The 20,498-nt window shown below is 37.7% G+C and overlaps 1 protein-coding gene across 6 annotated transcripts in view; it reads right to left on the bottom strand.

The window, feature by feature from the left end:
• nrxn2b (neurexin 2b) overlaps positions 1-20,498 on the bottom strand; it is a 712,610-nt gene that overhangs the window by 585,015 nt on the left and 107,097 nt on the right. For all 6 annotated transcript variants that reach the window (XM_085451729.1, XM_085451735.1, XM_085451733.1 and 3 more), the window contains exon 3: positions 4,100-4,120. In XM_085451729.1, coding sequence (XP_085307855.1) covers positions 4,100-4,120 — 21 coding nt within the window. The remainder of the gene's footprint in view (positions 1-4,099; positions 4,121-20,498) is intronic.

Below are 20,498 nucleotides of genomic sequence, written 5' to 3'. Positions count from 1 at the left end.
GAGATTAAGTTGAAGGGCCGCATGACCTGGGGAGAAATGATCATTTTTCATGATCACATTGTCTAATATCAGCATTGAAAGGAAAGCCCTGTGTCTGAGGTCAGATATACATTTGATCTGCTACTGTCCATTTGTAGATGAGCTATTTTGTCTCTTAGCCATGTTCATGTTAAATGGATGACACTTGGTGACACAAAAGATCAGCTCCTTCTACACATTTTCTATAGGATAGAGATCTAGAGACTGTCTAGACCCCACCATGATCTTAATGTCCTTAATTAGCCTCTTTCTTGTTGCCTTGGCAGTATGTTTTGGGTCAATGTCATGCAGGAAGAACCATCCATGACCCATCTTCAGTGATCTGGTAAAAAGAATTTCTCAGTGCAGTTAACTTGTCCTGTAATCTTAGCAGGAAAACAGCCCCAAACCATAATCTTTCCATGTCGGTACTTAACTGTGGGGATGATGTTCTTTGGGTCATACTCATTTCTTTTTCTCCAAACAAGACAGATGAAGCTAATACCAAAAAGTTTCATTTTGGTTTCCACAGCACTTTCTCCCAAGCCTTCTGTGAATCATTTACATGTTCACTGAAAAACCGAACATGGGCCTGTGCGTGTGTCTTTCATAAGCAGGAGGGATCTTATAGGTGCTGCAATATTTGAATAAATTACAATGTGTTACCAATGATATTCTTGGTGGTTGTATTCCAACAAGCTCATCCTATGTAGTTCTGGGCTGATCGATCGGGTACCTCATGGTCATCTTTATCCCGTAAGCCAAGATTTTGCATAGAGCACCAAAAAAACATGTGACTGGTGCTTATTTTGAATTTCTTCCAAAAGTAGTCACCTTCAAACCAAGCTTCTTGTTGATGGTCTTGTAGTCCAGTCCAATCTTGCGCAGGTCTACAATCTTGTCACTGACGTCGTTTGACGGTTAATTGGTCCCGTCCATGGTGGTGAACAGGTTGGAATGGAAGAAACTTATTCTGTAGATGTGTGTGCTTTATAATCATAACTAGTTGAGATCAAGAGTATTTGTAAGTAATTGATTATAATCTGTGTACCACATGGGAACATAGCCAATCTGTAGGAACTAGAATTCTGGCTGCTTTGTAGGGAATCAAATGCTTATTTCATTCAAATAAGACACACTGTAAGTTGTGTTTTGAAAATGTTGGCTTCCCCCTGACAAACTCTATGTCATAATCTAAATTACACCACCACAGCTTTCAACTTCATTTCCATTTCTTTATTGCTTTCTATTGAAAACCTGCACCAGACGATGAGCTAACATTGCCCTTACATAATGAAACAATATATCATACATGCAGTCCTCTATGGGAGGGCATGCTAGGATATGAGTACACTGATGGTCTTTTTTCCAGTAAAACAGGTCAGTGTTGCTGACACATCATCAATCGAGGACCTACAGTGTAAGAGCGAGGGCCACCATCCACCTTTCCTGGGATACTTGCCTCCCACCGGGCTTTGAATGTCTCTTTGTATCATCAATCTCAACCAACCTTTTAACCCATGGTCACCAACACTAATTATACCAAGTGCAGTCACAGGGAAGCCCTAAAAATAGCAGAAAAAAATTCTGACAATAGACTATTTTAAATGAATTTATCAGGCAGTCTTGTTACTACACAATACCCCGGGCTCCTTGTTTTTTTTTAAATTAAAGTGACTGAGACAGACAAATTGATTAAGATTTTTATAACTTAAAATCTCTCAGTTTAACAACGATCTAAACAAACTATGTATTCTGATCCCGGATATAGTTATGAGTGAAAATTAAACTCCAAGGCTTTTTATATTCTTCAAAACTGAAAGAATGGCTCATATTAGGGTCACAGTACTACAGAAAACATTCAGAACTCTGCACAAGAATGTTTCCATCGCAAATCATTGGAAGCAAACATAATAAAAGGATGCTTAACCAACTGTGCAAAGAAATATCACACACATACTTGAAATGAGTGGTGAAACTACAGATGCTTGCTAGGGCTATGTTACATTGGTGTGACAGGATTCCAGATTATTTGCTTCTTTTGTGCACTAGGCAGCACTTTAACTTAGAGCTACATATTTGTGAGAGTCAGGTTTCACTTGTTTAACAGAAGTTCCCACAGTCCCTTCACAGGAGTCAACCTTTCCTTGAACCAGTCACTTTCTTCAGCATCCTTTCAATACCCTCTGCATCTCCTCTTTCCCAGCTTCCCTCCATTACATCCCTCTTTCCATCATATAGAGTGTTTACATCAATGTGATTTTTCTGGTTATGAAGTCTCTAAAAGACAAAAAAAATCTGCTTATTCATATGATTGTGTAGACTGCTATACCAGTTACTCCAAATTATGTTAGCACTTGTGACATTTACAAATCCAAACTAACAGTGCTGAAAGGGTTAATTTGACATCAACTGTTAACCTGAAATTAATTTGACTGGCTGTTGACCTGACTTGTACAGTGCAGAGAACCCAGAGTCCTGTAAGCTGTCTACATACTTAAATAGGTCAGCATATTCAAGCTCTCTGCCATCAGAGTTACCAATTACATTTCTCTCATTCATAACCTCAAGGCAAAACTCGATTTCCTCCAACTTCAAATGTTCTGCTATTACATCAGGTTATTTCTCAGGTGCAGGTAGTAGCATTCAGAAGCCTGGGTAAGATGTGCAAAGATCTTTGCATCTTCTTTAAATATCCTAGACAAATATTTAGCTTTGTTACCCTGGGCTTATTTAGGCTTCTGAAATTACATCACATCGTTTCATTTACACACATACAAACATAAATGACATATTCATATCATATGAAGACATTTAATCAAACCTTGTGTGTCCTTCAACACATCCTACATGAACCTGTCGATTCATGTAGGATGTGTTGACAGTGCTTCCATAGGAAATGTAGGATTGCCATCATTTACTGCTGTTTGCAACCTTCCTCCTGACATTTACCCGTCACCTGGTGAAAAGATTCACTCATACATAGACATGTACCCACAGAACAACAAGAAGCTGGCATTATATAGGAACAAACAGAAAATGTCAGCTTCACACTGTTCACAAGTGCACACATCAAGTGCATATCATGCAGAACCAGATTTCTAACAGAACCCACTGCGATAGCTAATAACACTGAAGTGGCTCTATGGTGTGAGCTTCTATATTTCCAATATGCCACAAGATAAACAACTCAGATTCAGAATAAAGATTGAGAAATAACTGCAGCATAACTTTTTCAGCTTAAAGAAAACTTGAAGCTAGAGGGTGTTTGTCATAGAGATTTCCCCTGCTGGATCAAGCTCTGTGATAGGTAATCCATCACCTCAAACTCAGTACAGAGGAAATGCAACAAGAATACATGCAAGCACACACACAGACACTTACACACACACACACCTAGATGCCAATATCTGGATGCATATTCAAAAAAAGCCTGTTTATGTCAGTTTCAGTGTCTGATTGAACTGAAAAACAGATCCAGTCACCCAGTGGGTGAACCTCTGGACGGCAACATTTTGCAGAAAGATCAGCAGACACTGATGTATCCATAATGTCTTCTACATTCAGCACTGGCTTCGCACCTTCATGGCCCAAGGGCTAATGTGGTGCCTTTGGGGCCTAAACCAGCAGGATTTGTTCACCTTTGTAGGGGACAGGAAAGGATGTGAAGACAGCAGCTTGTCATCACCTTGTCATGGCATGTGAACTTGAACAATAACTTGTTAATGGGTAGACTGGTTCAAGGTTAGAACAGCTGTCTTGACAATTTCATATACAAGCATGTTCATATTCTCTAGAGATAAACTATAAAAAAAAAGAAAGAAAACAAATGAAGAAAGACAAGATAAAATAATAATAATAGAAAAATAAGGAATAGTTTCAGGTGCGCATCCATCACGTGTATTTTATACAGAAAAAAATTCATTACGGCCCCTGGAAGTCACTTATAACCGCAGTCCAAACTGACAATGCCCCTCCACAGAGGGATGGCATAAAGCATTTAGAAGCAACCTGAATCAGCATCCATGAGAACATCAAGAGAAGCCATCAGAGGACCTTAGGAGAGAAAAATCAGTCTTACCTTCAACAGCATACTCTTCAGCTTCAGGGTGAACACGGATCGCATGGAAAGGGGAAATAGAACAGAAAGAAGTCAATATTATATTTCCAAGCACGTGCTTTTCCATAATTTCATCAAACATGGATAAAACATAAAGACATCCAGTTTTGAAGACTTGACAGCAAAATGTATTACTCTCTTTCCCAGAAAATGTAAGGTTAAGTCTTTAATCTACTGACTTTCTTAGAAGGCTGTGGATGCCCCAATAATTCCACAGCTGCACATTGATTTTTCAAGAAATGTCCAACAGAAATATTTTCAACCAGTCCACTGTACCTACAGTTCCTCTCATATCAGTGGCTTTCAGAAATGAAAAACAGTAGGTCCTTTTCATTATGCTAATTTATGCTTGCTCATGTCTTTTTTCTTCCTGTGATCCAGAAATTTCACGCGTTCCTTCATCATCAAGGATCTTCTAATACTTTAAATGCCCCTCGAGGAGAGAGGAGGCTTTTGTAGGAGCTTAGAGCAGGAAACATAGGTGTACCTTAAAGGTAGCTCTTACCAGCTTGCATCTTCACATGTTATAAGTAGCTGACATACTTAAGATTAACAGTATGGAACAAAGTATTTCCTATTTGGCTGCTTGGAGTCATCTATTCTTTTGGATTTTCCGTGCGTATGTGACTGAGGAAAATAAGCAAACACACTGACACAATGAAAAGCAGCCAATGCCTTCTCAGACTGTTCTACTAAACCACTGTTCAGGAGCAGAAGAGGTCAGTCTGTAAAACAAGAAAATAAAACTGCATTCTTGAGTTAGAAGAAGAGAAGCTACCCAAAAAGAAAAAAAAAGCATACAATATAGGGCTGGGCGATATGGCCTAAAATTCATATTGGGATTAATTTGAAGCATGTGCGGTAATGATATATATCACGATATATTATTTTCTTCTGTATAACGTATTTTCCACACTATTAAGCACACTTAAGATCCTTTAATTTTCTCAAAAATCGAGAGTGTGCCTTATGTATGAATTCTGGTTGTGCTTACTGACCTCGAACCGATTTTGGCGTGCAGAAATCTGTTAAAAATGTTTTAGTACAACTTTGGTAAGCCGCACTGCTTGATGGATTGTCAGAGCATTACGGCTGCCGTAGTGAGGAGCTTCGTGGAGTAATCTGGTTCCAAAACTCCGTCCTCTTCAGGTCCCAAAGTCAAACGAAAACTAAGAGTTAAAAACGGTCTAAATTCTTTAATCTTTAATTAAATCATCAGCGTTGCTGCTTTACCAGGTTACCAATTAAATTTAACATCCAGGCATCCATGAAAACAGAAGTTATTAAATTTAACAGAGTTAGAAGTTAACAGGAAGTTAGCTCGCTAGTTTCCACCTAAACATTTCATACCATGTTCTGACTGAGAGATTTTTGAAACTAATTAAAACGTACAGCTCTGCCACTTCCGATATAAATGAAGACAGAAAACTAAACAGCAGTGGCGTTTGCAGGGTTACTGAAGTTGGACTACCTGGTATATAATGTTGTGCTACGTGATTGCTAGCGACACAGCTATGTTAGCATGACATTAGCACAGTGAAGCTGGAGGATGAACACCAACTTTTTTTCCACTCGATAGAAGTTAACGTGAGGGATTCTGGTGGTCAGGGACAAATGCAATCGCATAGCAGGATGCTATTACACGGGCCAAACTTCAGTCAGGAGAACAACTGAGATCATTCATCCACAATACGAGGTTAGTTATTAATATACTGCAACAACATGGGAATAGAGCAGCTGCGAGAAAATTCAACAATAATGAATCAATGTTACGGAAGTGGAGGAAGCGCAGTTTTTGGCTTTCCCCATATTTCAAAAGTGCTTCATCTCTTTGCTATGACTGTCGGCATAATTTGCAGATGATAATGGTTGTAGCCACTGCGATGCTTTCGACCAAAACAGATGACATCATCAACATGCGCTATCGCGATAGAGTGGTATAGTCAAAATCTCTTTCGTTGGCCAAATTTATATGGTTTCTATTGTATATCGTTTATATCGCCCACCCCTAATACCATAGCATCCCTGTGGAGAGCTTGGCATTTTGATCTGCTTTTGTGGCTTGTGAGCTTGGGCCTTTATGTGACATTGCTGCATTAACTTCTAGCTTGGTTGATAATATTTTAATGTGACTCAACAACGTAGTGGTTCAGTGTGTTTTCTGGCACTTTTTTTTTGAGGGTGGCAGAAGCAATGTGCAGCTGTTGCAGAAGCAGCATGCAGTATCTTCACAGGAATTTCTATCACAACTTATAAAAACCAAAAAGGTCAAGAATCTGAAAATATGCTTAATTTCGCAACTGCAAAGGACAAATCTATTTTCTGCACTACCCATGAGTATGGAAGTCCACGTAATTTATACAACTTCTAGTATTAGACTTCAATTATAAGGTTCTTTTGAATGCCACCTCCCATAACAGGTTGGATACCAACTACTTAACACTAACACTCATGTACATCTCCCTATGCATCCCTGTTGCTAAATTAACCTGAGTTTAGTTCACTGGATTGAGCAAGAATAGCCACTTTCCACAAACACACCAACAAAGCAACCGAAAACTGTTCTTGAATGACAGAGCATCTGCCAAGCTTAAGCACTGGGACAGCGTTTGTCTGAAACAGGGTAGCAGTTGTTTATATAATCACTGGCCATGACCCTGCTTTTCCTCTCTCTCTCATCTCTGATCATAGCCCATCATCCTGTCTTTCATAAGTTATCCTCATGTGTTCCTGTCTATCTTCTGAGCTGAAGTAAAATGATGTTTGATGTACAGTAGAGGTCATTTATACCATCACTGGTCATGACTCTGCCTTTACCCTCCACTCATCTCTGAACACAGTCCATCATCCTGCATTGTCATGTCATCCCTGTTTCTCTCTGTCAAAGAGAGAAAGAGTTTCTCTCTGTTAAGCTCAGCTGCTTAAAGTTTTAACTCCATTCCACCAACATAGTGGGAGAAGGGAGGGAAGGAGAAACTGTGTTTTTTTTTTCAAAAACATGAGAAAGATTTGTATATAGTCGAAGTTCAGCACTGGAACTGAATTAACTTGGAATAGCATATATAAATATATAAAATCTCAATTGTTTCAAAGTTAAGCCATAGCTTTGTATTCGAGCAATTACAAGGACGAGCAATTACCTTTATTCAGCTTAAATGAGTCGAAAAGCTCCAGCGCTTCTTCTAATTAACATCAGTTGGTCACAAAGAATCAATATCAAATATTTTCCAACATTTGATATTCTTCTTATCTCTCGTCAAAATTAAGAAGGATGCCTTAAGAGGTAATGCTAAAGGAAATGGTGATTATCCATACCATTTAAAGTTTCATTCTAATGTGCCTGACATTTATTTTGCTTCAAGTCGCAATATTTCACAATTTAGCCTTGGGGAAGAAAAATGGTTTCAGTCAGACACTTGGTGGAATGTACCTCTTTCTTTTGAGCTTGTGTCTTTTATCCCATTTACAGTTTCCTGTAGTCTGTACCAACCATTACCTTTATCCCCGAGCTGTTTTCCATTAGGGTGTATCCCACATAGCCTCAGGCTTTTAACTCAGCTGGTATTTCCAAAGTGTTTCCAAAGTGCTTGTAATTCACAAGGATATGTGAACAATTTTCAGATCAAATCTTTTCTAGGCATATTTTGTCCATGCGCAAAGGCGGAGCTTACAGGATAAGATCTAGGATAAAAATCTAGAACAAAGAGAACAATTTTTTATACTAACTCTCATTAAACCTGATACAAAACTAAAATAAATATCAAATGCTGAAATGTACACTTGCATTCAAATTGACAGTCCAATATCTCTAAATTAGTGTACAGTACCTCAAGCAACAAAGAGCTGAAAAAAGTTTAAATGTATCATAAAGACAGCCGCAAAATGCAAAAGAGAGCGCAAATCAGACGTGGGCTGCAATAAAAATAAATAAATGGCAAAGTTAAATTCAGAGGGAAGCAGTAGAGAAGCTGAATGTCTTCACCAATGAATCCCTGAGGGCTTTGGCGGCAAATGAGAGACTTTTCAGACCTAATCCTTACCAAGCTAACTAAAGAATTTACCGAGGGGAGAAAAGCATGCCTGCAATGAAAAACAGCCTCTCTCTCTTTCTATCTTCCTATTTCCCTGCACATGGAGGAAGCTACATAACTGCTGGTTTGATATAAGTATACAAGGTACTGTACATCATAGTTCAAACACAGTTACAGTTACAAACATACAAATTTATCTCCATGTTAAATAATTCAAAATCCAGGTATGCTTAAAAGATTTACCGTATATAATTATTTTGATCTGGACGAACAGAAGAACAAACAAAAACAAAACCCCAAAACAAACAAAATAAACGTGTTGCATGATTTCTGAATGACTTTCAGCATTATTCTGAAAGCAAACATTCAGTGAGTTAATAAGAAATATGGTCTTGGAAATCAAACTGTGCATATCCTGAGAAAAACCGTCTATTGTGACTGCTGACTTTGTTTCAAAACCAATTATCAAAATTTCCAGAACAACATTCTCATTACAGATAAAGGGCTGAGGCACATCAAGAAGTTATCACAGAGGGAGTTCAAGCTTAACATCTATGGCAACAAGATGTTAAGCTTGTAAATCTTTGTCACACTTGCATGCAGAAAGTCTAATTAAAATTCATACAGACATTGAGTGACGCATGTGCCCACACAAACTTGACACGTGTACAACATAAACTGCACAAACTGTATTACAGAGAATTCACAGTAAGGATGCTTTTTGTTTTTGTTCACAGAGCAGCATTCAGTGAGTTCTTTGTTAATCTTTATGTTAAAACACACACACACACACACACACACACACACACACACACACACACACTGTATATAATTCAACTTCAACTCTAAATATAATTGGATAAGTTGAAGAGAATGGCTGGAGGAATAGATGAAATAAAAAGCTGATCTAAAATAAATAAACATATGTTATTAATAAAAAAAAATTGGCATTTCTTAACTACTTTTTTTTTACTCCCACAAGGGGGAGTCCATCCCAGTTGACACTGGGCCAGAGGCAGTGGACACTCTCATTCCACACCGAGATGCAGTTATTCACATTAAAAACCAAGGTTTGAAACTGAGAATCTCTGTGCAGTATGCCAAATTTCTGTTTTTAGTATTTTTTTTAACCTAATTACAAAACCATCTGTCACTGCAAATTAAAATAACTAAGATGCATAAAAGAAAGTAATTATGAATTATTACAGGGGAGTGGAATCTTGATGTATGAAGGAATAAAATAATTATAGTGATAACAAGAGCACGGTATTGACTAAATTCTTGTGAACACACAAAAAAAATCATCTTTACAGTAAGATAATAGTTACTTTGTATATTTAAATATCAATATGGGCTGTTTTTCCAGTGCAAGTATGAGAAATGTCAAATTACATCTGCCTACTAAAAATATACACTTGCAAATGTTCCAACCACAAAGTGGTTTGATTAGCTAATGTGTCGATTTATTTCCAGTTCACTCTGTATAAAATGTGTCATAAAACAGCAAGAGGAGAGTGGACTAGTGCTGCGATGCACAATGCTTATGTGAGGCTGCTTTGCTTTTTAGGTAATAACGGCTAAGAGGTCTTAATGCTTTGGACAGCAGCTCTACTGCACGGTACCACATTTAGTATACCTTGTATTGAGCTGTACATAAAATAGAGCAAGCTGACTTTAAATGTCTTTCTGTTTTGTTGTCAGCTTTTTCTTCAAACTCATGAGTAACTCTAGTTAAAACTCCATTATTGTGGCCAGCACTATGCCACACGTAAGTAAAGTGTTAAAAGCCAAATGAGAAAAGCAAAAGTCCTTTTCACCTAAGGCTATCTGACATGAGCTAAGAGAGAGGAAAGAAAATGACAGCACTGGTGAAAAACAGAAACAAGAGTATATGGGGAAGATAGGCAGATGAATAGGAAAGCGGGGTTTTTTTGTTTGTCTTCTTTTTTTATCAAAGGAAAGCTCTGTCTTCAACTTTTCCACATTTTCAGAAACTTTCTATCCAAGTGACAAGGTAATCCACAAGTCACAGCCTTGGCAGATTTCACACTAAATCTCGACAGCAAAACACAAAGCAGTCACCTTATAAATGTGCAAAGATTGTATAAGTGAATCTTCCTTATCCGGATTAAAAAAAAACGAATAAATACAGAAACTGACTGATTTATCCAACAACACAACATATACAGCAATCTGCATTTAATACAGTGCATGTGTGTGTGTATGGAAGGATCCAAGTTAACATAACCCACAGAGCCACGTCGAATAACAACAGGCCAAACAGAGAAGAAAAAACTGCAAATATCGGCTCGAGTGGTCAAAAATCGGTGTCATTGTAGCTATTTTATATGTCGTTTTTATGCTTTCACATATTATATTATGAACTGTTTACCTCTGTCTATTCTGATTCACGTCTAGATTGCCAATTCAAGAGTAAAAAATGAATCTGATTCCAAAAAATGTTCTACATTAAGAAAATTCTTCAGCTATATATATATATGCCCTATAGATAAGTCATACCCACCCACAGGTCCTCTGTTGTAGTATAAAACAGAGAGTGTAACCTGATACACTGCTGAGTCATAAAGCAAAAGCAGATTTCAGAGGGAGGTCAGGAAAAGGTAATAACTTAAAATGAGGAGAGGTGCACTACCTCTCCTGCCAATGTCATTACAGTGCTGAGGGTTAAAGTCAGAGGACGAGTAAGATATCAGAGACTCTAAGTAATGTCAAATAAGGACAGGGTCAGACAGGAATAAAACATACACTGAAAATGCAAATAAATATCATTACTTGTATACTGCAGTGTGCAACATACAAGTAAAGCTGAGTTTGTGATGTGACTCATGTCAGTGGATAATACTACAGTAATTTTAGCATTTAATATTTTTATGAATTTGTTAGGGAAAAATAATTAGCTATTGTAACTTGGAAAACAAGACAGACTTGATTTCCAGAAGTTCAAATGATACATATGTTACGTTAAAGTAAACTGTTACAGTAAACTGGAGAGAAAGAAGAATGAGAGAATATTTGTTGATGGTCAAATAGATCAATAAAAAAAAACCTGCAAGTCTGTAAGGGGAATGGATTTTAGCAAATCAATATACAATATGACTCACGTGAAAACACAAAACTCATCTAAAATAAATACTGAAAAAATGCAACTTGACTAAATGAAGACTTTATGTTTGGACTATCTAGATTCATTGTTTGTTTCTCAGAATGAAAAGTTAGGATGGAGCAAAACAGCTGATTATAGAAGGAAGAACATTCTAAGCAAGTTTTTTAAGAATGAATTTAAATGTGGAGTATAAGTACAAAATGAATGTTAAAGCTTTGAGTATTTCACAGAGGAGAACAGTCCAAATAACCATAAGACAGTAGAAGTTTGGAAGCATGAAGACTCCTTGAACCTATTAATGGAGCAATTAGGTTGCTGGTCAGTAATTGCAACAACCAGTCGCGGCAGATGGCCGCCCCTCCCTGAGCCTGGTTCTGCTGGAGGTTTTTTTCCTGTTAAAAGAGAGTTTTTCTTTTCCACTGTCACCAAAATGCTTTGTCATAGGGGGTCATATGATTGTTGGGTTTTTCTCTGTAGGTATTACTGTAGGGTCTACCTTACAATGTAGGCTACTGTTGTTGTGATTTGGTGCTGTATAAATACAATTGAATTGAATTGAAATTCAATTCCTGAGTTCAATTCCACCATCAGGCCGGGGTCTTTCTGTGTGGAGTTTGCATGTTCTCCCTGTGTTTGCGTGGGTTCTCTCCGGGTACTCCGGCTTCCTCCCACCGTCCAAAGACATGCAGCGTGTGGGGATAGGTTAATCGAGTAATCCAAATTGCCACTAGGTGTGAATGTGAGTGTGAATGGTTGTCTGTCCCTATGTGTTAGCCCTGCGACAGACTGGCGACCTGTCCAGGGTGTACCCCGCCTTTCGCCCTATGACAGCTGGGATAGGCTCCAGCACCTCCCGCGACCCTGAAAAGGATAAGCGGAAGCGAATGGATGGATGGATGAATTGAAATGATGTGACTGGGAATAAAGACTGGCTTCTGAAGGAAGAAAATTCAACTGTGGTACTATACCTGGCAAACACAACTCACTGTCATCACATGTTAATATGTTTCCTACAATGAAGTAGGGACGTACAGAATCACACTATGGTGTGTTTCTCAGCCACGGGTAGGGGGAAGGTGGGCAGAAGTCAGAGAAGAATGAAATCAACCAAATTAGCAAAGATGATGCAAACTGACAAAAAAAAGTGGCAAAAACATGGACCAGTGGTGAAGCTTCCCTGAAGTGAATGGCCTAAAATTACTCCAAGATCACACTGACGACTCATCCAGGGGGTCACAAAAGAACCCAGAACAACATTACAGGCTTCACATGTCTCAGTTAAGGTCAGTGTTCATGACTCAACAATAAGAAAGAGACTGTGTAAAAATAGCATCCATGGGAGAGAAAACCACTGCTGACCACAAAGAACACAAAGACTCTTTGCACATTTCACACATTTGCGGTCACGCCAATCCACAAGACTTTTGAGTAAATATTCTGGGGACTGATGAGACAAAAACTTTTTGCAAGGTTTGAGTCCCATTACATCTGGAATAGAACTAAAACAGCATTTTAGAAAAGGAATCATACCAACAGTAAAATCTGGTGGTGGTGGTGCAATGGTCTGGGGCTTTTTGCTTTTTTTATTTACCAGAACAGAAGGAGCATGTCCAGTCTTCTTTTAATGACCTTAAGATGAAGCACATTGGGTTCTGCAGCAGGACAATGATCTAGAACATACCATCAAGTCCACTTCTGAATGGCTTAAACAAACAAAGGCTAGTCAAAGTCCTGACCTGAATCCAAATGAGATGCTGTGGCATCAGGAAGGGGGCAAACACTTTTTCACATCACTGTTCATGCAGAGTATCAAAAAGAATCTTATTGTCTTATTTGAAAATATTTTTACAGTAATGGACATAGAGGCTTGCATTAAATTTTAAAATATATGGCTGAATATAAAGTTTTACTTCCAAAACTTCCAATATAATTCCCTCCGGTCACATGGCACATGTCCATGCAATAGTCAAAGTTGTCTCAGAGCATGACTGGAGTCACTGCAACAATGGCTGTTGTTATGTTAGCTACTGGCAACCACATAAAACTCCCAAATTCACTCTTTCTAACAGTACGTGGTTCCATTTTTAGTGGTGAACCGTCATTCAGTGTTACAATATTGTTACTGGCTACACTATGGGCTATGGACACGTTAGCTATTCAAACCACCAGGAACATTTGCAGGAAATCATTTTACATGCAAAGCAATCCAGGTCTTCTTTTCTTTTATTGTTACACAGTAAGTGATTCTACATTTCTCAGAATTCCATCTACCAAGCTCCAAACAGTAGAGAAGGTGGTAAGCTGTGTATATGGAAACAATAACCTTTCAGCATACAAAGTTTTATCCGATGAACTAAAAGTGAGCATGGCACCACGCGATCCAAACACAACATATCCTGTGGCTGCTTGGCATTCTCATCTGATAAGGCTCCTGTCAGTGGGGTATTTCTGCCTCTTCTACACTACAGTGACTTTCTCCCTGAATGACTGCTCAACAATGATGTAAAATGGCATCTCTAGTAAGCACTAGCAAGCTATTACACTTTTTTCAGAGGGGACTAAAGCTAAAACCTGACATTCACTGGTGTTGTTTCAGAAAGATTTTTTTTCTCAGCCTATAAATCTATTTATTTAATTGTATGTACAGATATACATTTACACATATATGAATTAAACCAACGATTTTGTATAAGTGCATTCATGTATGATTATAGACTGTTTCTGAAATAGATGGCCGGATTGTATAGAGATTTTTAAAATGAGTTCTTGTACTCAAATTTTTGTTCTAGGTGACCCAAAAGAGATTTGCGTCCATTGCTCCTTAAATCTCCATGATCACAAACTCATCTAATAACATAGAGAAAGATCATGTTTTTTTCCGTACCTCGCTATCAAATCCTCTGTCAGATTACATCTTCCAAATCACTACAACATGGGCTGTATGATTATGAAAATATAAAATATAGAAAATATAAAAACACACAGGGTTTTGTTCCGATTGCTGAAGAGCAATTTCATCAGCATTTGATCTACTAATACAGGACTTTATACTCCCCCTTTACTTCATATGCTCGCCTCAGTGCATACTTTTCTACACATTGGTATCAATCAAAAGCCAGATGTTGAACTAATCCAGTCCAACAAGTTATGACATGTTGACAACTGATGCAAGGAAACAATGGCTGTAGTAAAATTCAATGTGAACCATCATGAAAGTGCTATGAAGCACAGAAGTAGGTACTAGTTAAATATGAGCTATTTTCTTCTACATGGTTACTTTATAGCACATGAGATAAAGCCCAAACTTATAAAACTGACAAGTAGCGGCTCAAATTGTTATTAAAGCAATATGATTCCAGACTGTCCAAAGAAAAACAAGTGACATTTCAAACTTTTGACTCAGCATCTTAAATCTGTATCCCCATAAAGACGACAGCAGCAATGTTTTATTTATTTGGGGCTCTAAGATCAAGTGTAATGGTATCACTGTTCAAAATTTGGTTTCCACCAGGATTCCCAGAGCTAAAACGATGCACATTTATAATGCTATAAGGTGGTAACACAGTTCACCAGAATGACACTTTCAGTTAGGTTCAATCAGCAGTTGGAGATCCACTTCATTGATGTCACATACTGTTAGCTGGCAGCCACTCAACTTCCCCCTGAGCCCAGCAACTGTGAGCAAAGCTGCATCAACACACATTAAGTGATATGCTTGATGCTCCATTTCTCTACCATCTACCATACCCCTGACTGAGTGAGCTGATGCCCTAATGTTGCTCCTACCATGTTTTTTGTGCCTGTCTGTTTGTGTGTGTGTGTGATCTAATGATTTGTTTCTAACCTGCTTCACTCAGTTTTATATAATGCCTTTTGTTAATTACATCAATAGGGAGGAAAAAACAATTCTGGACTAATTGGAACTCCTCTATAATTCTCCAAACAAGAACTATACTATAACCCTAATAGTTGGTACTAAAATGTAAATAACAACAGAATTCAATGGTTTGCAAATCTCATAAAACTACATTTTTGTCACAATAGAACATATAGTCATATAATCAAATGTTTAAAGCTTGGAAGTGTACCATTTAAAGAAAATTATTAAGTAATTTGGAATTTGATGGCAGCAGTACTTAGACCAAAACTTAGCAAACTGAATGCACAAATGAACTGATTACAGTATTATTCAGTAATCCGTACCGTCTGTAGAATATCACGTTCAAGAGCCCTGGACTATGAAGCAGAATTTCATCTTATCTAGGGAACATTAAGTTTAACGCTGGATTTTATGTACTATGAAGGTGGTTCACCTCTTACTGGGTTACACCGCCACGATTACTCCTGCTGTGGACCTAACCTGCTCCAAGCAGATTGCAGATCAACAGGTATGAAATCTAGCTGCTGATCAACTCTCGCGTCACCTTTCCTGGCAGAGTAAGAATCACTATAGTTTTTTTTAATAGTGTAAACTTGTTCTCCCTTACCTGATGAAAATTATTAATAGACACAAATTATTAGACAACTTTATTCCTTGATTTATTTTCTTGCTGTCTGTAATCAATTCTATAACATTATGATCTTGATGAAAGCACTTATTTGTACAACCTGTAGACTAAGCTTAGACTTAAATTAAGTTTTAATCCTTGGGTCTGCCTTCACTTGCTCCTGATTGGAAAAATAAATAAAAAGAAAACGAATCAAACAAAAATCAAGCTTACCCACAGATAACACCAAAAACTACAGAAGGAGATGCAACAGAATGTGAGATAAACTGGGAACAGGCAGGCAGGACTTGACATTTATAAAGATGTAGCATCAGGTGATGTGGTGCTAACTTAAATGTTACTTTAATTTGGATATCTTTCATGTTGCTGTCAGAGGGAATGAGTCACTTCCTGGATTAATGACAGCACTCAGTTTAAAATCATCCTCTAGATGTTTGCATAAGAAATATTTCTATATTAATGTCATCCAGCAATCTTGTTTCAAACCAAACCCAGGCAGTGTTATAATAAAACGTGAAAATGGGAATGAATCATCTGCTGAATGTTCTAAATGAGTTAGCGGTCTACAGTGAAGAATTTTCTTGTATCTCATCCAAAATTGACCACAATCAAAACAGCTATGGTAATTAAGGGCATCAGAAAATCATTTCAGCAACAATTGTTTCTGGGCAACGCTGCCAGCCATAAAAATATATAAAGCAGCCAATTTAAAAGTATTGTGTGTTGACATTTAAAATACAATGGCATTGATGATGATGATGATGATGATTACAAAAATCTCAATAAAACCCCTGGCAAAAACAACGCAGACCAGGTATTGTTTATTTTATGAGGAACTGTGGAATTGAGGGATCGAAACAAACTTTTAGTATTTGAATGGCCTGAAAAGACCACAGCTTGTTGATGCCAACAGCACATCTACACAGAAACTATTTTTACCTCCTTCTCAGAACAGCTGTTATGCCAGATCAGATACTCTGTTTTAAAAATACACTTATCCACACAGGTCATATCAGAGCCTCGGTTTTTAAATCTGCATTAAAATGCGACTTTTAGCCAAATGTGCTAACTGGCTCTAAGTAACGAATCTTAGAAGCAAACTCACGCATTTTTCACATTACCACCAACTATTTCAAAGTACGCTAATCTTTACACAGTAGTCTGGGTGTGAAACAACAAATCTGGTAAACACAATCAAAGCTTGTTCATCCTTTGCACCTGCTCGTGTATAAATTTCCAACCCAACATTTGATTTTTACATTTATTGGTGCCCAGTAACTACCAAACTCATATACATGAGGTTGCTGCATTGTCTGCAATGACTTACGTTAAGTATATTGATATTTGTGCTAAATATTTGGAGAAATACACCACTTAGCCTCTCACAGTTCATAAATAAGAGCAAATATAAAGTCATGTGCATACGAACTGCTAAACCAAAGAAAAACTGTAAAAGGGATTTCAGAGAGCACATTGTCTGGCAATCCCAATGTTCTAAATTTCATCCAGAGGAAAATTTAAAAAAAAATTAAACTTGACAGATATCTTTTTTTCTTTTCTTTTTTTTAATTCTGGCACTTCGTGACAGACAGAATTTTCAATTGGACATTTGCTTTCCATATACAGTAACTGAATTAGAGGGTAAAAGCATGAACGGAGTAGTTGGGACGTAGCGTAGCACATTAATTATTTTGTATGATTGCTGCAGGAAGGTCAGGAGAGGAATGGTGCAGAAAGGGAGGAGGTGGTCTGACAGTTTATCGATAGCAGCAGCACATTAGTATCGACACCAAGAACTCACAAGGGAGGGCAAATCTTATCTTTGCAAAGCTAGGAAGACAGAGCAGAGGGGAGTGAGTGGAGATAATAGCAAAATAGAGGAGTGGGAGGAAAGGAGAGGAATTTAATATGAAGACAGCGATATGACATGCAAAAAGGCTTGGCGGACAGCTTATTAATACACATGTGAAATTAGAAGGATAATAAGACTGTTTTTTAAGGGGGGGCTCACTGGGGAAAGTAACAGAATTTGATGCAAGTCATGAATTAAAAACAATTACATTTTATGGGAAAACTTAACCAACCACCTTTTCATTTATTGAGTATAACGCAACATATTTAAATAACAACAGCAAAAGAAAACACATTACCTGGAAATCTGGAGTTTAATTATTTGTGATGCGCAGGAAAATGTGATTTGAGAAAATTAAAAAAACATTTAAAAAATGAATGAATACAAACTAAAATCATTATTTTACCACTTACGAATGGTAAAATGTCCAAACAGGATCTTTCCCTTTAAAACACAAAATGAATAGGCACGCCATAAAATAAAATAATATATATATTTTAAAAGACAACATTATTTATGATAACTCTCAGAGAAACTTTTTGTTTTCAGTCTTCATACAATGAAATCACGCCAACAATCACCCCAAATAGTCGCAGCAGATGGCCCCGCCCCTCCCTGAGCCTGGTTCTGCCGGAGGTTTCTTCCTGTTAAAAGGGACTTTTTCCTTCCCACTGTTGCTCATAGGGGGTCATATGATTGTTGGGTTTTTTTCTTGCCTCTTTTGCTTCAGCCTCTTTTCTGAAATGTCTTTGTTTAATAACTTGCTTAAGAAGCTTCAAATGTGTCTTCTAGTGCTGCTTTACATTTTACATGTATTTAGATTGTCAAGACACTATGAATACTAGAATATGCGGGGAAATGAAAGAACAGATGAGATAATAGAGATTAAGTATTCATCTCAGCTGTATTACATATCACAATTTGTTGGGAAAGACTTCCATTGAAAATCTGAAGAAAAAAAAAATGTTTGAAGCAGCCAGGAAGACCACAAAATTCAACACCGAAGGGAGATGAGCACAGCAAGACAAACAAGCTGAGGAAAAATAACACACAAAAAAGAAAACAAACAAAAAAACATGGAAGGACAATAAAAAGGAGGAACAGTGGAGTGGGGGGGTTGGTAGTGGGGACGGGGGCTGACAAATCTCTTAATCTCTCACTCTCGCTGGCTCTATTTGTTTTGTGCTGGTTCTGGCCTCAAGTTGACTGTCGATCCCCTCGTAAATTGCCTGTGTCGATCCAGCCTTACAAGCTTCCACACGCTCCCCAAGTCCCTGTTAAAATGGTCACGCCAATAAAAACTCATTCACTTGTAATGAATTGAAAGAGAAGCTAAAGACTAAAGGGTCTGATTTAGTGACAATTGTTGATGATCCTTGATTGAGTTAGGATTGAGCTAGCCAGCCTCCCTAGTCTTATAACAGCATGCTGGTATTGTTGTACTTTTCCAAAGGATAAATAATACTGACAATTCCCATTACACATCGTCCATCTTTGTAACAGACCTTTACAAAATGTACAGTATAAAGGAAAACACCTCACTCTACACTCTAAAATAAAAATATACAAGGGCTGGCATGCTCAGAGCAGGATTCTGCCATGGGCCTGCACATTCCAAAAATAAATAAATAAATGAACCAACTCCTGCCATAACAGAACAAAACAGAAAGGAAATAACGAAACTGAAATGTCACAGAATGTCACATTCTTACCGAGCGACTCTACAAAAAAAACGTGACAGTGTCTACCTCCTTGAAAGTGTGTTTAGATGGAGAGCTAAAGCTCAGTCCTAGCATTTCTGATTACTAACCAGTGAAGTCACTCCAAATCTTTAATGTATCCCGAATGTTTAAAAAAAAGTCAGCATAGGCTAATGTCAGTCAAATCCTTTGGGTTGCATTGTAAGTCAAATGCTGATGCTGTAATCTCCAGTTAAGCTGTTGGAATGCCTCCCTGCTCTCCATCTCGGCCTTGTGCTTGCACAACTATTATCGTTAAACATGGGACTCTTGCAAAACACCAACCACCTGCCTCTCCCCAGAGCCGATTACAGCTGTGAGGTCAAGAGGAGCTAATGTGACTTTGTCTGGAACTGCCTAGTGTGGCCCCAAGGTGCTGAGCAGCACATCCCTAGATTACAAGGACAAAGGGATTTTAAAACAGAGCAATGCACAGTGCAAGGATTAAATACAAAGTTGGAAGAGGGGGGGATCAGTTTATTTATTTGAACCTAAGAACACCGGTTCTGTGTTAAGTGGCACAGGCAGGCATTTAAAAGGCAGCAGTTAAATGATGAATAGTGCCGCATAGTGCTGAGTAAATACCAAAGATATGCCTGAAAATTACCTGAAATACATTGAGACAGAAATAGGTAAAGTGGGCAACTAATTTTAATTCCACAAAGCAAAAAACTATTAGAAACTTTGCTTTCATAACATGTGTATTAGGATACTTTATTTTACTCTGCAAATCTGAAAAATCTTCTCATACCTTTGGAGAAGAAAATAATTACTTTTTGATAAAGTCTAAGTATCAAAAAGTAAAAAGTAGCCTTTTTCTCTTAATAAATGAAATCACTTCAACACTGCATTTTTCTATTTATTCTAGTTCCCCTCATCTAATAATAGAATTAGTTTAATGATTTAAGACATGAGACATAAACAAAACAAAACATAAAACAAACCAAGAAATTAGGAAGGAGGCAAAGACTTTTACAGCACCGCGTACTGCAGTGTGGGGTCACAGTAAATGCATCTTTGTTCTTATGGATGATAAAGCACTCAATGAGAAAGCTGAACTGCGTTACCTGCCAGCAGACTGATGACATTAAATATAATTGGCTTTT

The sequence above is a fragment of the Copadichromis virginalis genome, linkage group LG3 (assembly GCF_057382275.1).
Source record: "Copadichromis virginalis isolate Kocher_CV1m ecotype Utaka linkage group LG3, C_Virginalis_male_GT1.1, whole genome shotgun sequence".
Classification (NCBI taxonomy): Eukaryota; Metazoa; Chordata; class Actinopteri; order Cichliformes; family Cichlidae; genus Copadichromis; species Copadichromis virginalis.
Note: the sequence above shows the minus strand (reverse complement) of the source record. Positions and strands in the feature narration are given on the sequence as shown.